We start from the raw sequence: 23155 nt of genomic DNA, 5'->3' as shown, positions 1-23155 counted from the left end.
TGCAGAAGCTTTTTAGTTTGATGTAGTTCACTTTGATTTTGCTTTTGTTGCTTTTGCTTTCGGTGTCAGATTTAAAGGGATCATCAGCAAGATCTATGTCAAAGAACTTACTGCCTATGTTTTCTTCTAGTAGTTTTATGGTTTCAGGTCCTCTATTCAAGTCTTTAATCTACTTTGAGTTAACCTCTGTGTATGATATAAAATAGTGTTTGAGTTTCATTCTTCTATATGTGGCTGTCCAGTTTTCCCAACATGATTTATTGAAGAGACTGGACTTTCCCTATGGTATATTCTATATTCTTGGCTTCTTTGTCATAGATTAATTTAATTATACACACATATAATTAATTATATATGTGTCATTTTATGAGTTTATTTCTGGGCTTTCTATTCTGTTCCACTGATCTATGTGTCTGTTTTTATGCCAGTATCACACTGTTTGAATTTCTATAGCTTTGTAATATAGTTAGAAAGCAAGGAGTTCAAGATTGACTTGGTTTGGGTTTTTGTGTGTGTGTATGGTTTCATACAAATTTCCAGGTTATGTGTTTTTTTTCTGTGAGAAATGCCATTGGAATTTGGATAGGGATTGCACCGAATCTATAGATTGCTGGACAGACATTTTAACAACATTCTTCCATTTCATAAGCATTCAATAGCTTTCCATCTGTTTGTATTTTCTTCAATTTCTTTCACTAATGTCGTATAGTTTTCAATATATAGGTCTTTCACTTCCTTGTTTAAATTTATTCCTAAGTATTTTATTCTTTTTGATGCATTTGTAAATGGGATTATTTTATTTCTCTTTCTGATAGTTCACTATTAGTGTATAGAAATGTAACAGATTTCGTGTATTGATTTTGTATCCTGCAACTTCACCAAGTTTGTTTAGTGGTTTTTAACAGCAGGGAGTTTTAAAAACCTAATGACCAGATCCCAGGCCCAAATATTCTGATTCAATCAGTCTGAGGAAGCTCTGGGTGGCAGGACTTGTTAGAAGTTCTCCAGCTGATAGAATGTAAAGTTGGGGTTGAGAACTGCATCTATAGTCATGGCCTCCATCGTCTCAGCAGACAGTCGCTCCTTCCGTCGTTCTTCCAGACTTGCCCCATTGTGGGTGACTAAAACTGCTGCCTTGAAAGTCATCAGCAATGCCCTTTTAACAAACCTTCTCTCTCGCAGCTCACCTGCCCTCCCAACCCCCTCCCTCCCTTCTTTCCTTTCTTCCCTCCTTCTTTCCTCCACCTCATTTATGCTGTTGACCATTTTCTCCTTCAAGTAAATTGCTCCTCCCTGATATTCCAATATACTAATCTATCATAGTTCAGATCCAACTGCAGGCTTCTCTTCCTGTTCACTGTTTTGTCACTCGTTTCAAATTTTCTGGACATTCCCCAAAAGCCTCATCTTTTGCCTCCTCCTTATTTGCTCTATTTCAGAAAGTTCAACCAAGTCATACCTGTTAGCTGTGCCTACTTTCTGGGAGTATTTTATTAATGGGGTATTCTTTTTTTTTAATCAGCTCTTCAGTTCCATTCCTTCAAGCTTACTAGATTATTCTATTTGAGTTCCTCTCCTCTAGCTGCTTTAAACTCAATATGTTGAAAACTGATTTTCTATCCTTTTATCTTTCCTTCCTTACCTTTCTACCCCCATGACATCTCTTCTTTTATATATACTTATATAGTTCCCTTTCAGTGATCTCCACACCCATTTATCAACATTATATTTTATTTTAAAACAGTTGGGTATTGTACATTTTAAAAATAAAAGGGAGTAATATTATGCAAGCCCTTCTGTAAAGTGCTTTCGCATTTAACATCACATTATGGACTCCTTCCTACGACAGTGCATTTAGAGCTCCTTTGCAATGGCTGTTTAGGATTCAGATGCATGGGAGTGCAGTAATGTAGTTCTTCTGTTGATGGATATTCAGTCTGTTTCTGCCTTTATGCTCATTGCAAACAATGCCAAAATAAACATTCTTGTATATATATCTTCTGTGAATATTTCCTTAGGATAAAGACCTAGAGGTAGAATCTGCTGTACAAAACATGGATCTGGGTTTCAGTGCTCACTTATGTTTGATTTTTCATTCCTCAGCCATCATCAAGGGCTTTTGATACTTCTGGTCAAATGTTCCTATATACTTTCCTGCCACTTGTCAGCGCGATTCCTCTGGCCCAGTCCCTTCTCCCCACACACCTGGTTTACTGCTGCTCCAAGGCCCAGTGAGTAAGCCCTGGATCCTCACCCTAAGCCCTAACAAGACTGGCCTTCCTTTCTACCTTTATGGCTGCAGGCTTCCTACTCTTTCTTTCATTTACTCTACTCCATCCACAACCTCACTATTAAGAGATGTACCAAGAAAGCTCCTGCCTCAGGCCCTTGGTATACTCTCCTCCCTCACCTGGGAATGCTCTTTCTCCAGATACTAATGTGGCTTGGTCTCCTCTATCATTTAGGTTTCTGCTTTAACATCACTTCATCAGACCTTCCCCGTCATGAAGAAAACAGCTTATTACTCCTCATTCCTTTATCTCATGTTATTTTCCCTTTGTAGCACTTAATACCAGTTAAAATAAACACTTGTTTGTTCAGTGGCCTAACTACCAGAAGCCTCCTGGTTGCTTCTCTGTTTAAATATCTTCAGTTCAACCTACTACACTTTGCATTGTTTTTCTTTAAACACCAATTTGGCCATATCAAAGTTTCCAAAGATTTCTGCTTCTTAAAGCAAAGACTGTAATAATCTAACTTCACTTGCCAACTCTAATCACACCTTCTTAACCACTTAGATTGGTCTCTTTTATGCCTTAAAGCTGTACTGACTCATGGAAGCTGCTTCCCTCTGATAGCATCTCTCAGGTGTTCTTTTTATGGAATTTATCATTTTACACTGTGTGAATTATACCTGACCACACCTTCTCATGTACGTGTTCTCCACATCTTTTATCTCTTTTATCTCAACTCTGCATCTTGCTGAGACCATTTGCAATAGAAAGCTTAACAAGCTCTTTTGAGTTTTAGTGTCAAGCGTTGCTCATTCTTTAGTTGAGGATTTTCCCCCCTGTGGAGTTTGGAGGTGTTTAGAGAGTGTCACTGGTTCTTCCTTGAGCCATTTCTTTTTCTTTGGAGCAATCACAAGTGCTTCTTTCTACAAGAAGATGAAAATATTCCATCTGCCTGACACCCTAAGTACTAGTTGGAGGTGGGTTGAAATTGCTTTTTGGAGACAGGGCTGACAGCTGAGAGCTCAGTTAATGTTTCGATTTTTGTTTTTAATCTCTTCACAGATAATACTGTGTACCTGCTGGTGGTGAACCATCCAGATTTTAAGTCCACAGTTGAGGTGTTTAAGTTTCAAGAAGAAGAAAAATCACTTTTGCATTTGAAAACCATCAGACACAAACTTCTGCCTAAGTACTGAGCTATATATTTCTATTTTCCTTTAACACCTGTGGATGGTTAATCCACCTTTAGTTTCTCCATTTAGCCAGAGTGGGAATGGGGATAATGCCTGGTCAGCTCTCCTTTCAAATCATCACAAACTCCTCCAGGTGTTCTTCTGCAGATACTTTCGAGGACTCAAATGCCTGAGAGAAAACCCATTCTCTTCCTCTGTCATTTCCCAGGTTGCCTGGGTGCTGACTTATGGCTCCCGACCTCAGAATGTCCATTCGAGCTGTCATTAGGACATAACTCTGTTCTTCTCCCAAACCAGACTTTGTATTTCAAACCCAAACCAGTTTCCCAGACAAATTCCACATCATGAGCTGCTTCTTTATTCATTTATTTACTTTTGTATTGAAAAAATAGAATCTTAGATGTTTCTGAGACCTGGTGCCTCTAAGAACTCCCCGAACTGCCCTTACTCTGGCCTCACGTGATTTATGTAGTTGCAGATGTGTGGTTAACACTCAGCTCTAATCCTAGGCTTCTTGACAACATAACACAAAGAAAAGGAAAACACCCAGGGATCCCTGATCCCCATCAACCCAACACAAAATCAATTTCCTCACTTACTTTAGGATATGGTTTGTGAGGCTAGTGATAGATTTGGAACAAGATTCTGACATGGTCTTCCCAAACAATCTTTATCTCCTAATCATTAAGATTTTCTAGAATCCCAATCTTTATTTGAATTAACAGCATTGGACTACCTCGGTATTTGTAAATCTAGATTTCTTTTAATCCATGTGTTATTTACATGCAAGGACCTAGCAGAGTGCCTGGCACATAGTATGCACTCACTGTTCACTGGACCACCTCCTCTCTTTTCTTATCTGGCGGTTTTGAAGATGGAACAACTGAAATTGGAGAAAAACTGAGTTACTGGATGAAGGTCAATCAACTAATTAGTAGCTAAATAGGAACTGTATGACCCAAGTCTTCTGCATCCCTAGGATGAGTGAAAATTCAGAGAACAGCTTTTGGTGGAACAGTTTATTTATACATTCACTCAACAAATGTATTTTGGAAAGAGAATGAGGATACTGAATGTCTGGCACATGGGCCACATACCAAAGTCTGAATTAGGGAAGAGTATATAGAATGGAGAAGCTGAGCTAATAATAATCGTACTTGTAATAATTGTGATAGTAACAATGAGTTTTAACTGTAAGTTAGGTGCTACAATAAACAATTTAAACTGATTACTTTATTATCTTTTTACGAATATCTTCTTAATTAGGTGTTATTATTATGTCATTTTGGATTTAAAAAAACACAAACTCTGAAGCCTGGAGTATTTAACTTGTCCCAGATGATGCCATCAATAAAATGATATAGCTGGGATTTTTAACCCTGGTAGCTTGAGGCTGAAGCCGCTGCTCTAAGCCACTATGAAATAGTGAAAGCTTATTGTATTTGTTTCACAATTAGTCTTGGAAGTTTCATACTTGTCCAGATTCCCAGCGTCAGAGTATTTTTTTCTGAGAAATTTGCAAAAATATTTGTCTTTGGCAATATAGAACCAAACTGAAAAAAACCATCATGCCACAATTAACTAGAATTCTGCTCTCCCAACAAAGGACTAGCCATGTAGATGTTCTGTTTTGTATTTAATGGTTGTTGATATTGTTGTTTATAGCATTAATATTCCTATTACTAACCTATCACAATTGAAGTATATTATTAACGATAACACAGTGGTCATGATCGATCATCTCCTGTATGCCAGGCATAGTGCCAAGGTCTTTGTGTTCTTCTTTCATTTTATTTACCTTAACCTCACAAAAGAACAGAGGGGAAACTGAGGTATAGATGTCAGTGACATGCTGTGGCACCACAGACAATGCTGACTATGTCAGCATTCAAATGGTGTCTACGGGATCCCTGGGTGGCTCAGTGGTTGAGCATCTGCCTTCAGCTCAGGGCGTGATCCTGGAGTCACGGGATTGAGTCCCACGTCAGGCTCTTGCATGGAGCCTGCTTCTCCCTCTGCCTGTGTCTTTGCCTCTCTTTCTCTCTGTGTCTCTCATGAATAAATAAATAAAATCTTAAAAAAAAAATCAAATGGGGTCTATAAGACTTCAAAGCTGTTACTCTGAAACATTCCTCTCTGCTCTTTTTTATGAACACATGCAAATGGTTTGGAAAGTATACTCATTTTGGAAATTTACTCTTAAAAGAGAGAGAGAGAGAGAGAGAAGAGGTTCATGCCTGGAGCCTGTACACACTAACCCTAAATTCCTAGGCCTTTTTTCTCGTGTCATGATCGTGGCCACCATTAATGGAAGGTTCAGCAAGTGGCAGGCTTTCTACAAAGCACACAGCGGGCATTGTCTTATTGTGAGTTCCACTGAGACTCCCCAAATTAAGATTATAACCCTTAGTCTTATACTAATGAGCTGTATGACTTTGGGAAAATTGTTTAACCTCTCTTTACAGATGAGAAAACTGAGACTCTGTATGCTTATCTAACCGGCCCAGGAGCCCAGAGCTGCGTCAGAGCTGATGTGCTGGCCATGCCGCCCTCTGCAACGGAGCAGAGATAATTCTCTCGCAGATAATGGCCCTGGGGAACTTCTGTCACCTCCATCAGCACAGAATGACTCACTTATGTGTTCACTGTTGTACCTATTAAAGCAGAAAAATAGACTCATATATCTTAGATTTTCAGTAACGGAGAGAGAATCAAAATCAGAAAGAAAATATGCCAAAGCACCATCCTGTTCCTGAGCATTCTTTTTCATGGACATTTTCCTCAGTTAAGAATCATGAAACTTTAAGGCCAGAAGTGATCTTTTAAGACCAAAAGAGCAATCCATCCTATCTTCCTTTTACAGATAAGGAAACTGAGGCCCTGACATGTGAAATGATTGATTTGCCTAAATTGCACAGCTAATAGTGGCAGAGCTTTAACTGAAATACAAGTCTCAAGATTGCCAGTGTTTTTCCCTCCCACTGCCTGATAATGTTCCAGACTGTTCTATATGAGAGTGAGTGCTATATGAACATGAATAAATTTTGCCCTGATAATGATTTCTGGCTTAATTTAATGTCTACTGAATTTAGTATATCCACACACACACACACACACACACACACACACACACACACACACCCCACAGCACTATTTTTCAGATACAGTTAATAGGATTTTTACGTTGCACTGCTATAAGAACCTTTTAGGGTTTTTTAGAGTAACTTTGTCTTTGAGGATTATACATGTGGGATTGATGTCATTTTAATTCTGTACCAAAACAGCGACAGTAAAAGCTTCATCCCGCATCTTCATTTTAGGGACAGCCATTAATGAATGCTAATCAATGCAAAATCCTGTGACATACAATACCTTCACCTGTATATATCATATATATGTGTTTGAATTTGCAGTTTAAATGATATTGTTGCTGTGGGACCTGAGCACTTTTACGCCACAAATGATCACTATTTTACTGATGTCTACTTGAAATCCTGGGAGCTCTATTTGGGTTTAGCGTGGTCTTATGTTGTTTACTATAGTCCAACTGAAGTTCAAGTGATGGCAGACGGATTTGATTTTGCTAATGGAATCAACATTTCACCTGACGGCAAGTATGTGACCTCTTTAAAATGTCATGCATTTCCCCAGATTCTTGTTAGATATCTTTAGAACATACTCATCTTCTAAATAACATGGTGCATTCTAACATGTTATTCTGGTAAGAGGAAATTAGGAAGAATGTTAAAATATCTTAACTTTTCAGGGGATAAAATGTATCAAATCAAAATTTTCTATTTTGTGTAGGCATATTCTTTGAAATTTTTTGGGAGGAATTCTTTGAAATTCAAATTCTTTGGAAATTTTTGAAATCTTGCCCTATATCAAGAAGGGGAACTGTGATAAACATTTAGTATTACTAAATAGCTTTGCTTTGAGGGAAGATTTTTGAGTGCATAATAAGATAAACAGCATGTAGTTACATATCTCAGTAGTCCTGGTTTGTGACAAGATAAAGAGCTTGCACCAAAATGTAAATCAAGACACTGCTTTCTTCATCAAGAAAGTGTTACTATTGGAGAAAAGTCAGCCTAACTAGGCGGTGTGCTTTATGATGTAGTTGATTTACATTATTACTTGATGATGGCCCTGAAACAATTCACAGAGCAACACTGGTCTGGGGATCACACTTGAGGTAACATTGTCTATATACAAAAGCCATGTATCCATCATATAGACCCTTACTCATCTTCTATCATCACAGATTTCAGAAAGTTAATGACATATTTAGAGGGAAGCTTTCAATTATTTATAGCATCTCCTGGTCTTCCAAGTAGCAGATAATTAGTAGTTATTTTTCTTTTTGTCCTGGGACGCACTGACCACATACATTTCCTTATGATAAGTAGGGCATTGCGCTGCCTGCAAAATACTAAATGCCCAAGGTCAGGACCAGACTCAGGGTGAGAGGGGAGGAAGACTTCTCTTATATCCAGGCCAAGCATGTTGTCTTCTCATACTTTCCCTCACTTACAACCGAGGCTTGGTTGTCAAAGGGCTTTCCCGCAGCCTGCCCCAGAGAACTCACTATCCCCTGAGATGCACAATCTGGTAAACTAAGAGAAGTAGTGTAATATATTTTGCTTCCAGATTTAAGAGCTGGTACTAGGACTAAGTTTCTTCCCTTCTAATCAAGGACAACTAGGTTCCTATCTTTAGAAATAACTTTTCAAAAATTAAAACTCCTTTGTGTACTGTAAACTCGAGATTTTTGTTGTTGTTGTTGTTATTGTTGTTTTTGGAATTGGGCGTGCTCTGAAAGGGCTCCATTTTCCAGTCTCTAAGCAAAGTTCTTTCCTAGGAAGAGTTCTTACAACTTCACCATAGCCTTCTGAGTCGTATTGCTTCAAGTGCTTTGATGTAGCTCTTTTTTCTTTGAAGGTATGTCTATATATCTGAATTGCTGGCTCATAAGATTCATGTGTATGAAAAGCACGCTAATTGGACTTTAACTCCATTGAAGGTAAGATGTATTAACACTATAAGTTTGCAGAGTGATAATTAGATTCTAATTGATTTGTGAAATTAAAAGTGAGCAAGAAAGGATTGTCTAATTGGAGTGGGTGAGAACCAATTTTTCATTTCTTTATTAAGAGTCAACAGCATCGTGTGTGTTTGTTGTTCACTTTTATGCAGCTGCAGAGTGGGAAGCAGCAAACCAAGTACCTCACCTCTGAAACTTTGATTCTTTCTGCCCTAGTGAATTCTCAGTTTGGCGTTTTATTGTTCAGCTTCCCTTCCTTTCCTCCCTCCCTCCCTTCCTTCCCTGCTGGCCTCCCTCCCTCCCTCCCTTCCTTCCCTTTCTCTCTCTCTTTCATGTTTCCCTCCATGTGGATAAAAGAGCCAAGAAATCACCTCCACTGGTGTTTCATATGACAGCGCTCTACACAATATTTAGAATAATATAAATATAATATAAAGCCCAATAAAGTATCAAGGACTCCCAGTGGCCACCCCGCACCTGTGCAGCGCATCACTTTGCCACCTTTGTCTCCAGCGCACACTCTTCCTCCTGAGCCTACCTGTCCCTCAGCTCACAAGGTGGGGCCCCGCCTCAGGTGAGCCACTCTTCCCTCTGCTCCAATGACCTTCCTCCAGACCTCTGTGGCTCTCTCCTTCATATCCTTCCATTTCCACTCAAATGTCACCTCAGCGAGGTCTTCCCTGGCTTTACCTAATCTAAGCTTGCAACTCTGCCCCCCACCCCCAGCTACACACACACACACACACACACAAAGGGAGAGTTTGTAACCTGGGGGAGGGGGGCCTTCTGGTCCAATCCGAACCACCCTATTGCCCTGCCTCCCTACACTGAGGGCAGAGAGAGACCAAGAAAGATGCAGGCCACTCCAGATTGGTAGCTGGCAGGTTTAATAGACAAAGGAACTTATTTACTTGGCTTGTCTTGGGCAGCTGCAGGACAAGTAGCTCTCTGCATGCACCTGCCCACCAGAATCATAGCAGTTTGTCTAGAGGCCTTAATGGGGGTGCTGTCCATATACTGTCCAGTTGGGCTCAACAGCACCTTACTCTGTCAAGGCTGTGTCCTCTGAATGGCTCCCACTGTGTGAACAGTGGGCAGAACCTATTCTTCAAAGGACAGGGAAGGGGATGAGGAGCCTTCCCTTGTCCAGGTCCAGCTTGAGGTTCAGCCAGTGGTCACGTCCTCTCAGTGACCTCCTCCAGTACTCCATCCCATGTGACAGCTCTTACAATCTCATATAACCCCCTCTTCTGCCGTGTGCCCTGAGCAGTCAGCCAGGGGGTTCACTAGCATGGAGGCAGCTGGTTTAGTGGCTATCTGGCTACACTGGAGGCAGATACCATAGCAACGATACAGGCACAGGCAAGAGGAAACACAGATTATGGCAATGATTCCCAAACTCGATGACAATTTTTTTCATCCAAGAGCCCCATGATCTGAACCACTGATTTATTAAGTCCCTTAAGCTGAGAGTCAGATCAGTCCAGGTTACACTTGTGTCCTCAAGTGATTTAATAAAGGGGACATGTTAGCAGACTTATCAGGTATGAACACACAATATTCTGTTTGCATAATGGCAAAGAGGGGGTAATAGTGTTCAAGGCCATCCTATTTTGGAGGACAGCTTTTATTATTAGAGACATTTCAGTGTCCAGTAAGGACAGGCTTTATTGGCTACCATTTAAGGCTTGCTGGATGAATTTGGTCAGGGCTTTGCCAATCCCAGTGGATGGCCTCAGATTTTTTAATCTCCCTTTGGCAGTTGCCTTGGCAGTTGCCATGGGTATTGTTTAAAACACATAGGGCATGCTGTTACTATATTGACCAAGTCACTGTATTTTGAGGACAATAGAGCATCCCTGGAAATATGTCCTCCCACCGGGCATATTAGGGGTGGCTACTCTTTTTATGCACCCAATCTCTGTATCTACTAAAGAGTTTGTTGCTAGAACTTATCCCCAAGCTATGACATCAGCTTCCTGATTGCCAGAGAAGGTCAATCCTTTATGAGCTGGAACGGGGAAGACAGTGAGGACTGTCTCAGGTTCTTGCAGGCAGACTCAAATGTTTTTCCATATATCCTGACCCCAGTGGAGCTCATTCACTATCATCTTCCTCTTGGCTTGCCACTGCCCAAACCATAGAATTAATCCCTTTAGAACCGCCCAACTGTCAATGCAAAGGATTACGTCAGGGCTCAGGAGTGATCACCAGACAAACAGCCCTGAGTTCAGCCCATTGGCCGCTGCCGTGTCTTCCTGCTTCTATCCAGATGGTGTCAGTGTTGGGCTGAATAGCAACTGCAGTTTCTGTTGATTGATTCCCTTGATTAGATCCATCCCCTACTCTCTCTCTAGAGGCTGCAAGGGCTGCCACGGAAGGGGGGCAGGGATGGGGAGGAATCTGGGTGATTTACATACTCTACAGAGCCTAGTAGTGCCTGCATTTCTAGAAACAGTGGCCAGGGTGCTCCCATGCGGCAGATAGGAATACCACTTTGTGAACATGGGGGTTTGAGCCATGGCAGAGATGCATGGATAGAACATGTTCTTGGCCCACCCCTTGATAGGAAAGGAAGTTCCTACTCTGATATACTCTTCCTTCCTGAGAGGCTCCACTTGGAGCAGTACTGCATATACTGCTAGGAGCTGTTGCTCTATTGAGCATACAGAGTTTCTGTCCCCTTCCAGAACTGGGACCAAAATCTTGGGGTCCTCTGCCCTTCTGTTATGCCCACCACAGTGCCCAACCCATACCTTCTAGAGTCACAGACACATCTAACTCAAATAGCAGCCCATTGCTTGGGACATGCTCAGAGCTTTAATCTCCTTCACTGGTATTTCTGCTTTCTCGAGGGTGACTTGATGCCCTGATCCCCAGTCCTACAAAAGTCCTTTCTTAACCAGTCCATATTAGAGACAGAGACATGGTGTCAGATGGGGAATAAAAGTCCTCCAAAACCCCCAAATCCCTACAAAGGTTTGCACTGCTTTCAAGTTCTTAGAGGTTACTAAGCTTGCACCTTATCAATCACAGCTTCTGGAACATATGTCTTGCCCAACCAAAGGACTCCCAAAAGCCTTATGGCAGTTCCTGGACCTTGAATTTCCTGTGGGTTCATGACCCGTAGTCTCCCTTGCAGCTATTCCAGGAAAGCCTGCAGAATGTACTGCAGCATGTTTTTAGTTTCTCCTATCTCTTAATGCCCCCAAGCAATTTCTATTGTTTGACAGTTACCATTATACTCAGGGGCAACAGGCCAACTGGATCCCAGGGGGTGTTTCCCCTCAGCACTGGTTTGATTGCTCTAACCCAGGGTCAGAACTCCCAGATAGAGGTTTGCAGTTTCATCTTGTAGAATGTCAATGCCCGATATATTCTCTGGTATTGGAGAGAGACAAACCTCAAGTTCTTGTGGTGGTGGTGGTGGGGACACTAAATTCATCAAAGAACTTTCTTAAACATAACCATTTACTCTCTGCAACCATTGATAGTGTTGAAACTTCTGAGGGTTACCCGGCAGGGCTGTCACTTCTGGAGGACCAGTGAGTAGTGAGTCCAACTTGAAGCCTCTGATTATCTTCAACTGCCCTCACATGGAGGCAATCCTGGCCTGTATCTATACATGAGTGTGGGAAGCACCCACCCCAAATAGGACTGTATTCCTGAGGCTTCTGTGGGAGCAGGCAGGGCGTCAGGGATGGTAAGGGGCAAATGGAGCAGGTCTGAATCTGTTCAGGTTTTATGGCTTTCCATAGGCAGTGAACACAGTGTTGGGTTGTCCGTTTTTCTGCTCAGGCAAGGTCCCTGCAGCAATGAGGTTAAACCACATTTGCTTTTGGATTATTTCTACTGGAACTTTACAGCTTATTGGGATAACCTTTAGATTCTATGGGTGATCTCTCTGTCTCAGGTCCTTCCCACGGCCCGTACCATTCTCCGGGATTTGTCAGTTTTCCCTAGATCAACAATGGATCGCCAAACATCATAAACATCTTGTCCTACAACTGAGCTCAACATGGACATAAGTGTCCATAACAGATGTTGGGGGCAGATTGGAGTATCCTACTTTTCACTCTTGCAGTGAATGTGGCTGATCAGGGCCTTCAAAGACAGAGATGGAGATTGCCTGTCTCATTCCCAACACCCTAAGCATTGTTGTGTACCTCCTCTATAGATTCTCAGGGTTCTATATGCCCAGGGAGGTGCCCCTCATTGGGCCAAACCTCACAGCAGGCTAGGACAATCCAATCTATAAGGGGGTGAGTACTTTGAACCTTTGAGTGCCATGCAGGTGCTGCTGGAGAGCAGGTGTGTGGTGATGTTGCTCATTTTCTCTGCTTCCTGCCTAGAGAAATGCCATCTCCCCCATATCCCATAGGAGCACTAACCATGCTGGATACTTTCCCTGGCCTTTTGCTGGAACTTGGCAGCTGTATCAATAAGCTCAGTGGAAGTACATTCTTTCTTCGAGAACGTTTCCCCAATTGGAGGCTGCCCCGTGGGCTGGGGTTGTTGTGGTGCTTTTGCTTTCCTTTGTATTAGGGGTTGGATAGAGTGGGGCCTTTCGTTCATTTCATAGCATCTTCTTCACTCTCCCCACTTTTTCAGACCTTCCACCACTTCGTATCCCAATCAGATTTTGTCACAACACTTGGACCTTAATTCTTAGCAGCTCACACCCTCCTAGCTTTTCGAAATGGCATGCAAGGTCTCCAACTTATCATCTTGCTCTCCCACCTTGTCTGCTAGCCCAGGGCTACAGAGTAGTAGACTCCCACATGTCCTTCCCTAACCTCAACTCATCTTCTTACTTTCTTTTTTAAAAAATTTATTTATTAAAAACCTTATTATTGATGTATAGTTGACATTAATTTCAGGTGTACAACATAGTGATTGGAAAATTCTGTACATTGCTGCACACTCATCACAAGTGTAGTCACCATCTGTCACAATACAATAGTATTATAATACTATCAACTATATTTTTCATTTCCGTGACTTATTTATTTTATATCTGAGGTTGGTACCTCTTAATCTCCTGTACCTTTTTTGCTATCATTCCCCCCCCCCCCACCTTCCTCACTGGCAACCACCAGTTTGTTCTCTGTATTTACAAGTCTGTTTCTGTTGTTTCTTTATTCATTTGTTTTGGTTTTTAGTTTCCACAATAAGTGTAATTATATGGTGTTTGTCTTTCTCTGTCGGACTTAGTTCACTTAGCATGATATCCTCTAAGTCAATCCATGTTTTTGCAAATTACAAGATCTCATTCTTTGTTATGGCTGAGTAGTGCATTAGATCAGCTGGCATTTTCAGGGATCACTGAACTCATGTGGCAGTTCACAAGCATCTGACATGTGGGCCACCCTTCCCCACATAGAAGTCAATGGACAACTCAAGATTTCCCCCAAGGAGGCCTCTTTCCTAAAGTCCATTTCTTTGGTCTCCTGGCTGGCTCACCAAGTGTTAGTTTATAATCTTGGGAGCTTCCTGGGTGCAATCTGAAACTGCTCCCTTGCTCATGGGAGGGCTCCCTCCTCATACATAGAGGGCAAGGAGAGATAAAAGAAGGCAGACCATTCCAGATTGCCAGGTGGCAGGTTTAATAAGCAAAGGAAATTACATATGAGGCTTATCTTGAGCAGCCATAAGACAAGTACATCTCCACACCCACCCACCAGAATCTTAAAAGTTTACATAGAGGTCTTAACTGGATTCAGCCACATATACTGTCCAGATGGTCTCAATAATACATTACTCTCTCAAGGCTATGTCCTTGGAACAGCTCCCAACTGTGGAAACAGTGGGCAGAATGTACATCCCAAGGACAGGGGAGGGGTTAAGGAGCCTTCAATTGCCTGAGTCCAGCTTGAGGATCAACTGGTGGTCATGTCCTCTCGATGACCTCCTCCAACATGCATATACACATGCACACAAACGTACACACATGCACTTCCTTTCTCCTCACGGCTTTATTTTCCCTTCAACATTCATTACTAATATTATATATTTTACTCATGTTTTATAAGTTAAATACCATATATTTTATTTATCTTCTATTGTCCACCTCTTTCACTAGGGTGTAAGTTCTAGAAACATAGGGTGTTTTCTATTTGTCCCTGGAAGAGTTCCTAACACATAGTAGGCACTCAAGAAAGACTTATTAAATTAAATTAATATGATGGGGCTGGGTACGCATCAGTGGCTTATCTTCTACCTCCAATTATGATCTGATCTGAAGGATTGGGTCAAAGGTGGTAAAAGCATAAAGGAGGAGAAAGAGAACGAAACAGTTAGGTGGGGATTCTGAAAGTAGTCTCCTGTCCCTTACAAATAAGACCTTGCTCTCTTGCCACAACCACTGACAGCATGAAGCACTATCACCAGGAAGCATGGAACTGTTCCTGCCAGGACTTCCAATGTACTGTCACGAGGGGCTTCACTCTGAGAAAAATTATCTCAAAACAGTATCAAATGTAGTATCATGTTCTACATTAAAAATCGTTGGCATGGCAAATTTGGAATTAGCTGAAGTAAAATGGAATTTCACACACTCATACTGGCTGAGAGAATAAAAACAAATGGTGGTTATAACAATAGGTACTTCTATAGATTGAAAGTTAAAGAATCTTATAAGAATGGAGCCCAACCCAATATATATATATTCAATGCACAATGATAAAGACACTGATCTTGCCAAGGACTCATTTTGGGTTTGGCTCCCACTTTTGGCAACAGGTAATGCCCGACTCTTGACATAACAATTGAGCTGAGTCTACCCCTGTGACTGTAATGTTATTTTTTTCTTTGGAAGGATCATATTAATCAAGACCTGTTAATTCATGAATACTTGGAGTGTCAAGGAATTTGATAAATAAGCTAAGACTGATCTTAGAATCTGTGATGAGACATGGGTGGGCTTATGTCCTGTCAAAATGTGGTGTGTAGACATACAAGGGAATATTACTCAGCCTTAAAAAAGAATGCAGTACTAATACATGCTCCCACATGGATGAACATCGAAGACCTGATGTGAAGTGAGGTAAGCCAGACACAAAAGGACAAATATTGTGTGATTCAACTTATAACAGGTTCCTATAATAAGTAGACTCATAGACAGAAAGTGAAATGGGAGACGGGGGCATGGTGGAGAGAGGAATGGGGAACCACTGAGTACAGACTTTCTGTTTGGGAGGATGAAAGTTTCTGGAAATGGATAAGGGGTAGTGGTCGCACAACCCTGTAAGTGTACTCAGGTCACTGAATTGTACACTTTAAAATGACATATTTCATGTTATGCATATTTTACTGCAATAAAATAATCCCCTCCTCCACAAAAAGAAAAAAAAAAAAGATTCCAGGACACAGCCAATGAATTAGTCCCACTTCAGTGCATTCCAATTTTCTAAAAATTGGGATATTTGTTAAGAGAGGACACAGTTTTTCCCAATGAGAATAATTTATTATGTTTCTTTTATCAAGGCATGTAACATTTTCCACTTGGCTTTGTGGAAGCTTGAAATGCATGCTGCGTGCATTGTAGTGAGTTAACATCGCTAGGAATTAGTGATTTGCAAGGCAAGAGTTCATTGCTGGCCCTAAAAGGGCCCCCTGCTGGCCTGTCAGCCCCTCCTTGGCAGGAGCAAGGCCTGCCACTTACCTATCCACTGTCCCGGAGCTGAGCTGCTTGCAGAGTAATTGTGTGTCACATGAACGGGGACCCTGAGATTTGGTGCCCTTCTCTTCTCTCACCTCCAGCCCACCTCCTCTGTAGGCTTTCAGCCGCCATGAAATTCACTAATCGGCCATTATCCCTTCCAAAGATAATAGCAGAGCCCTGAGACAAATATTTTCCTCATCTAAAGAAATTACAGTATCGGCGTAGAATGTCTGACACTGTGATAGATGGTGGTTTGGGGGGACAGAGAAGGCCTGGAGCTGGTTTTGGCCGAGGATGTTTGCTTGGCCGCCTCCTTTGGCCGACCTTGCCTATCTCCAGGGTGAGAATGAATGAAGGATCTGCATGGAGGCTCTGCCGTGAGGCGTGAGCCCTGCAGCCCCTTCATGGATGGAGGTGTGGGGACGGGTCTCATTCTGAGGAGGAAGCACAGGCAGGGCAGCATTGGTTTGCTGCAACAGTCTGCCCACACTCTGGCCTTTGCAGTGAGTCACCACCAGCTATTACACGGTCTCTGGGCGCTGAGATATGCTGGCCTCTGTTTGAGGTACATGGGAGATATTACTTCTCCAATGGAGAGTTAGAGGTAAACAAATAGATGTGATTTCTTCCCAGTAGAAGGCAGCCAAGATGATGAATGGTGGAATTAAGAATCATTGGTATTATTTATGATCCTGGTACAAAGCCTCGACAGCAATCTGTGCAGTCATCACATGCTTGCAACTTATATTTAGAAAATAAACAGCAGAAGAACAGGGAGTTGAATAACATCAGAAAACTAAAGGAGAAACTTTTCCCCAAATCCAAGGCAAAATGAGACCCTGGGTGATCATTTCTCCTCTGGCTGCATAGCCTATGATTAGCCACTAAAGAAGAACCTATGAGATGTGCTCATCAAAAATGAATCTACATTTCCTGGTTGTTTACTGAATGCTTATAAAAATATCATTTGCACATGCCATTTTATTAGAAGGAACTGTTTTATGCTGTACTTAAACCTTTTTCTTCCCTCAGTTTTAGGTTCATGCACAGATGTTAATCCAAATGATTTCATCTGACTTATAATAATCCTGCTTGGCTTTCTGCATCTTCCCCTTCCCTCATCTGTCCTGGCAACTGGTGAAATGCTAGCGTAGCTGGAAAGCCAGAGAAATTCCCTGAGTGCTATTGAAATGCAGCAAAATCGTGTCCTGGAACCAGCAGTGTGGTGACCAAGGGGGACAAGACAATAGCTTTCACTGATATATTGTTCCATCACCACTCCATTGTTTTTACTTTCTGTCCTTTCTTTCTTCTCTCCTTGGTTTTAACCTGGAAGTCCCTGGACTTTAATACCCTCGTGGATAATATATCCGTGGATCCTGTGACAGGGGACCTTTGGGTTGGATGCCATCCCAATGGCATAAGGATCTTCTTCTATGACTCGGAGAATCCTCCCGCATCAGAGGTTAGTTTGAAAAATTAATCAGATCAGCGACCTTATTCCCTGCTGTTTCCTGGTTGGAGACATAAATCTCAATTATATGTGCAAATAGAAGGTAGGACGCGGATAGATGATCCAAATGATGAGATCTAAAAAGGAGTTTGACTTTGGGAGGCATTTTAGGCAGAGTCTAGGCAGGAGACAGATGGTACATTTAAATTGGATAATTTGAGGGGATTTAATAGAGGCCCTCTATACAAAGATGTGGGTGCACGGAGGGAATGAGCAAAAGATAACACATTCCCCTGGGGCTAGCAAGGGCGGCATGAGATGGTCACCAGAAATCAGAAGCAGAGTGGGAGAGGGTCCTCTGAAGGGAACGTGGCCCCTAGTTGGGGGGCATCGACACCCAGTAAGGACCCTGCAAGGAGGAAGCCTTGTACACCCTCCCTCCTTCCTTTCCTCCCTCCCTCCCTCCCTCCCTCCTTCCCTTCTTCCCTCCTTCCCTTCTTCCCAGTCCTTCCATTCCCCTGGTGGTGGTGGTGGTGCTGCTGCTCCTTGATCAGCCCTGACCCAGAACTGGGAGGCAAAGGAGACTTCAGACTTTTGTACGAGATTCAGCAGAGTGGGGGGCTCGGTCAGGGTAGCCAACACTGGACTGGAGTCTGTGCCCCTACTTCAGTAATGAGTTTCTCCAGCTTGGGAATTCACAAGAGTTTAGGGTCGCCAGCATGGCTCAGTCAGTTGAGCATCTGCCTTTGGCTCAGGTTAGGATCCCAGGGTCCTAGGATCCAGCCCTGCATCAGGCTTCCTGCTCAGTGGGGAGCCTGCTTCTCCCTCTCCTTCTGCCACTCCTTCCGTGCTCTGTCTCTCTCTGTGTCAAATAAATAAAATCTTAAAAAAAAAAAGGTTTGAAAAGTGGAATGTACCACAGTGCTATGGTCTAGTCATTAGCTTGCTACCTGTTTTTAACTTTAACTCCCCTCTTTCCATGTGTCAATATACGCACAGGTTAACATAGTGCAGCAGTCCTAATGTGCAAAGAGCCATCTTCTCCAAACTTTCCCTGCAGGATGGGAAGATCAGTCACTTACTGGAATTATTTTGGCTTAAAAGACCTTTCCTTCCATCTTAGTTATAGTACCCAAAGACTCCATTCATTTTCATGGTCTTTATTTAGTGGACTATTTGGGCAGTGCAACAGGAATTTAAAACTCACTTTGCTGTAGACATTTGAACATTTGCTGTGCCTCATCTTGGGTTTTCTATTTTGAGTTTTTCAATATGTATTTGTTATATTTGTTATTTACATTAAATAACCGATATAATTTTTGACATGGTTTACTATGTATTCTTTTTAAAGCTTAGTTTTAAGAGTCAGTCTCATTGCCACCCACTCACCCACACAAAAATTATATTAATGCTCATGTCTCTCAGATTAAAAAACCCCAAATGAAATGTGCATTTCCAATTACTGTATGGCCCTCCATACCCTTTCTCTCTAGGTTTACAGGACAATCGTGATTATGTTTAATGGCAATCCTTTGTGCCTTTTACTGGTTCTTAGCTATTAGGATTGCTGTATGGTTTGCTTAACAGAATTGAAGAAATGTATGCTGTGGCGTGTTCACTGTTCAGAACAGAGCAGAATGTTAGATTCTAATTTGTTCCTGCTTGTTAGCTCATCTGGTGAACTTGGGTCATTTGCTATAGCATGGACTTGGTTTGCTGTTCTGGAAAAAGTACTTCCTTTCTAATGATGGATCTGGTAAGGAATAGCAAAAAAGTAATAACAATCTATTATCTAATGTGCTGCCCCACAGAAGAGTGACTGACTTTTAGTGAAAGAACCTCACTTAAGCCCAGGTGCACCGTCACCTATTTCCCAGTGAGTAACTACATCTGTTTTTTGGGCTGGCAGTTTTTTTGTTTTTTTTTTTAAAGATTTTTTAAAAATCTTTTTTTAAAGATTTATTTGAGAGAGAGAGAAAGAGAGAGAGAGAGTGAGCATGCAATTGTGGGGGGAGAGGCGGAGGGAGAGAATCTTTCAGCAGATTCCCCACTGAATGCAGGTGGGCAGGGCAGCTGTTTTAAAGAGGTCCTTTTCAATGCTCCCACTGACCCTTTATATACACGCACTTGCCCCCTCATAGTCTGCTGTATTTGATGTTTTTGTATACAAGTACCCTTTCTTCCAGTCATTGTATTTTATCCTAAAGGCTTCAGAATGATAGGAAGTTAGAGTTGAAAAGAAACTTAATCCAGTCCCATGCACCTTGTTCTAGAAATGAAAAACAAACAAACAAACAAAAAAACAAATGGGAAGGTGAAGGTCAAAACATGACCCCAGGGCCTCTGCCTTACAGGGAGCTCTTTACAGTACTGTGGATTATATGAAATTGCCATTTTACTTGCCAGAAGAGTCAAACATTGGCTACTCCATGTGATCAGCTTTGCACGCTACTATGCTGTTTTGTTTTTTAAAGATTTTATATATTTATTTGTGAGAGACACACAGAAAGGCAGAAACATAGGTAGAGGGAGAAGCAGGTTCCCAGTGGGGAGCCTGATGTAGGACTTGATTCCAGGACCCCAGGATCATGCCCTGAGCCTAAGGCAGATGCTCAACCACTGAGCAACCCAGGTGCCCCTATTACACTGCTGTTAAATGACACAATCCTATTTCTGCTCAACTAGAGGGAGGAGACTCAACTTAAAAATCTTATATGTTGAGAGTTGCAGTCTCAAGTCCCGAGGAAAAGCTGAGTATGGTACAGAGAAATTTTTTTTTTTAATTGCCAGAATTTAAAAACCAAGAATTAAGTGTGAGCATCCAAATTCCTAGCTTATCTATAAATACACAAAACTGGTCTGAATTCTAGCATGGCAGTCATTCGACTATTACTAGCAGCTCCCCTGTGCCCCCTACTTAGCACAGTCCCTCCTTCTTCAGGGTCTCACACCCAGGCTGGGCTACTCACTCCTACCTCTTCCGTAGTCTGGCAGACTTATGTGTCTATCTCTCTTCAAGATGAGCTGATTAAAACCTGTCATTTTGGGCAATAAGGAGACCGGTGTCTTATATAAAGAGTAATTTTGGAACAAAATCTGATTTATCAACAGGCTTCTTCATATGGAGAAGTGACCCATCTTTAAAGTGATGTTTTTGAGTGACTTTAAAAGAAATCTTAAGCTAACATTATTTCTTTGCTTAGGTGATCCGAATCCAGAACATTTTAACAGAAGAACCCAAGGTTAGAGTGGTTTATGCAGACAATGGTACAGTGTTGCAAGGAAGTACCGTGGCCTCTGTGTATAAAGGGAAACTGCTGGTCGGCACTGTGTTCCACAAAGCTCTTTGCTGCGAGCTCTAGCAGGTCAATTTGCACCCCCATGCCACAGACACTGTGAGCCCGCCATTTCAACTGCTTGCCACTTCCCTGGGGCCACAGTGATCTCATCTAAACAGTGAATCTGACCCTGAATTGGACATGTGGAAGGATGAAAGTGCTGTTTAACTGGGAATGGAATCAATGCATAAGGCTTTTTTTGAAAGTACTGTAGCAAATCAGTCTAGAAATACTTGAAAACCTCATTTACCAATAAAAATCCTATCAATAAAGTGGCCAGCATTGCTGTGTCGGTTGTCAGGCCTTCAATCATTTAACTGTGTGTGATCCGAAAGTACTTTCCCTAAAGTGTGTGTTGCCTGGGAGCACATGAACTTTTTGCTGCCTTGATGAATCTTGTTCAGGAAACAGAGGAGCAGGATGGCCTCAGATGTTGTCCCAACCAGCCGTCCTCACTCCGGGGCTCCGGTTCACCTGCTGGGAAACTAGATGTGCATAGAGTCCCCTCCAGACATACCTCCTTAGCAAGGCCATGGGACATACTGGTACAGTCTATTTGCCCTTCTTTGTTTTTTTTTTTTTGTTTTTTTGTTTTCCCCAAAGATTTTATTGTATTTATTTTAGAGAGGCAGAGAGCAAGAGTGAGAGAGAGGATGGGCTGAGGGAGGGGCAGATGGAGAGGGAGAAGCAGGCTCCCCGCTGAGCAGGAAACCCCATGCGGGGCTCAATCCCAGGACCCCAGGATCATGACCTGAGGGGAAGGCAGATGCTTCACCAACTGAGTCACCCAGGTGCCCCTACCATTTACCTTCTATGTATGACTTTCTCAGTAAATATAAACCTAATTATCCCACTTCTCCTTTTACCTGCATTTACTCAATTCTCTGGTAGTGATGTTGTGTAGGAAAATCTTAATATTCTTGGGAGTGTCCATTATCTTAGCATAAACATTTTAGTTTCTTTGACCCAGTGAAAAGAAGACGTTTGTTTGCTTCAGTGATTGAATACAGAATGGAGTCTATCATCGATTCAGGTAAAGCTAAATGCCCCAAAGTATTGTTGATACAAGTGATGGTGGTGGTGGTTTGGTTGCTCTTTTTAAGTAGACTCCACACCCAACCTGGAGCCCAACATGGGGTTGAGACCTGAGCCCCCTGAGATTGAGACCTGAGCTGAGATCAAGAGTTGGATGCTTATCCTATTGAGCCACCCAAGGCCCTCCCCGCTACCTTTTTTTTCTATTGTAACTTGCAGGGGAGGCTTTGAAGAAAATAGTAGAAAGGCAAACAAAAACATTTAAAAATCAACAGCCTTGGCCTATCTTTTGAGGGACAATGATTAGGAAGAAAAGATGACTTTTGTCATTTTCTTATAAAAGCTGGTATGAAGCAGTTACCTGTCTTTCTCTTCTGAAAGTATGACTTCCAGGCTGGATTATTTCTCTGGGATGCTCAAGTAGTCATGTTAGAAACAAAGTTCTTCTAAGGCATTTGCCATGATGATGGTCTAGCATTTTGGGAAAAAAATTGCTGATAAATTGAAAACTGCCAACTTTTAAGGCTACTAACTTAAAGAAACAAGAAGAACATTTTGTCTGGATCAAAAAACACTTCTCACATCAGATTAGAGTTATTTTAGTCACGATTTCAGTGAGCCTAATGTCATGTGCCCTATGAGTGCTCAATTATTCAGCGATACTGTTCACAGCCCTTGAAGCTGGATTTTCTGAAATATTGTTTTGAAACTATTGCTAGCTGTTGGGCTTATGTTGAAAAAGCCACATATTTCCTTTAAAAAGAGTTGCTTGATATCATCAATGAAATAACTATACTGTTTTCTCTTGTTCTTGACAGAATAAACAAATTTGGCCCCCAACCCACCCAACAGGAAAAGAAAGCAAGTGATTCAATTTGACACAGCATCCCCTCAAGATCAGTCAAAAAGGGACACATGCTTCCCCTCGGTGAGGGGTTTCATAACACACTCCGAGGAAGAGAAAAACCAGCTTACTTCATTTATTTGGTGCCCAAGGCTTAGTCACAGATCAATTATGGTTCATGTGTGTATGTGTGTGTGTGTGTTTGTGTGTGAGACAGAGAGAGATGAGAAATTAATACCCCTCATTTGTTATATTCAAGTCTTCAGAACATTTAAGGTTTTAGAAATAAAATTGCTGCTTCGAACCTGGTACTGTGGGCCAGGCTGCCCCCAAGCCTACCCCCCAGCCTGC

The 23155-nt window shown here is 41.9% G+C and overlaps 1 protein-coding gene across 1 annotated transcript in view; it reads left to right on the top strand.

The window, feature by feature from the left end:
- The window catches only part of PON1 (paraoxonase 1), a 35034-nt gene extending 13820 nt beyond the window's left edge, over positions 1–21214 (top strand). Inside the window, exons 5-9 of the mRNA XM_038556862.1 lie at positions 3297–3423; positions 6841–7041; positions 8369–8450; positions 17471–17599; positions 20791–21214. Of these exons, the coding sequence (XP_038412790.1) occupies positions 3297–3423; positions 6841–7041; positions 8369–8450; positions 17471–17599; positions 20791–20949 (698 nt within the window). The 3' untranslated portion in view covers positions 20950–21214. The remainder of the gene's footprint in view (positions 1–3296; positions 3424–6840; positions 7042–8368; positions 8451–17470; positions 17600–20790) is intronic.
- The last annotated feature ends 1941 nt before the right edge of the window (positions 21215–23155 follow it).

Source organism: Canis lupus, chromosome 14 (assembly GCF_011100685.1).
Source record: "Canis lupus familiaris isolate Mischka breed German Shepherd chromosome 14, alternate assembly UU_Cfam_GSD_1.0, whole genome shotgun sequence".
Lineage (NCBI taxonomy): Eukaryota > Metazoa > Chordata > Mammalia > Carnivora > Canidae > Canis > Canis lupus.
Note: the sequence above shows the minus strand (reverse complement) of the source record. Positions and strands in the feature narration are given on the sequence as shown.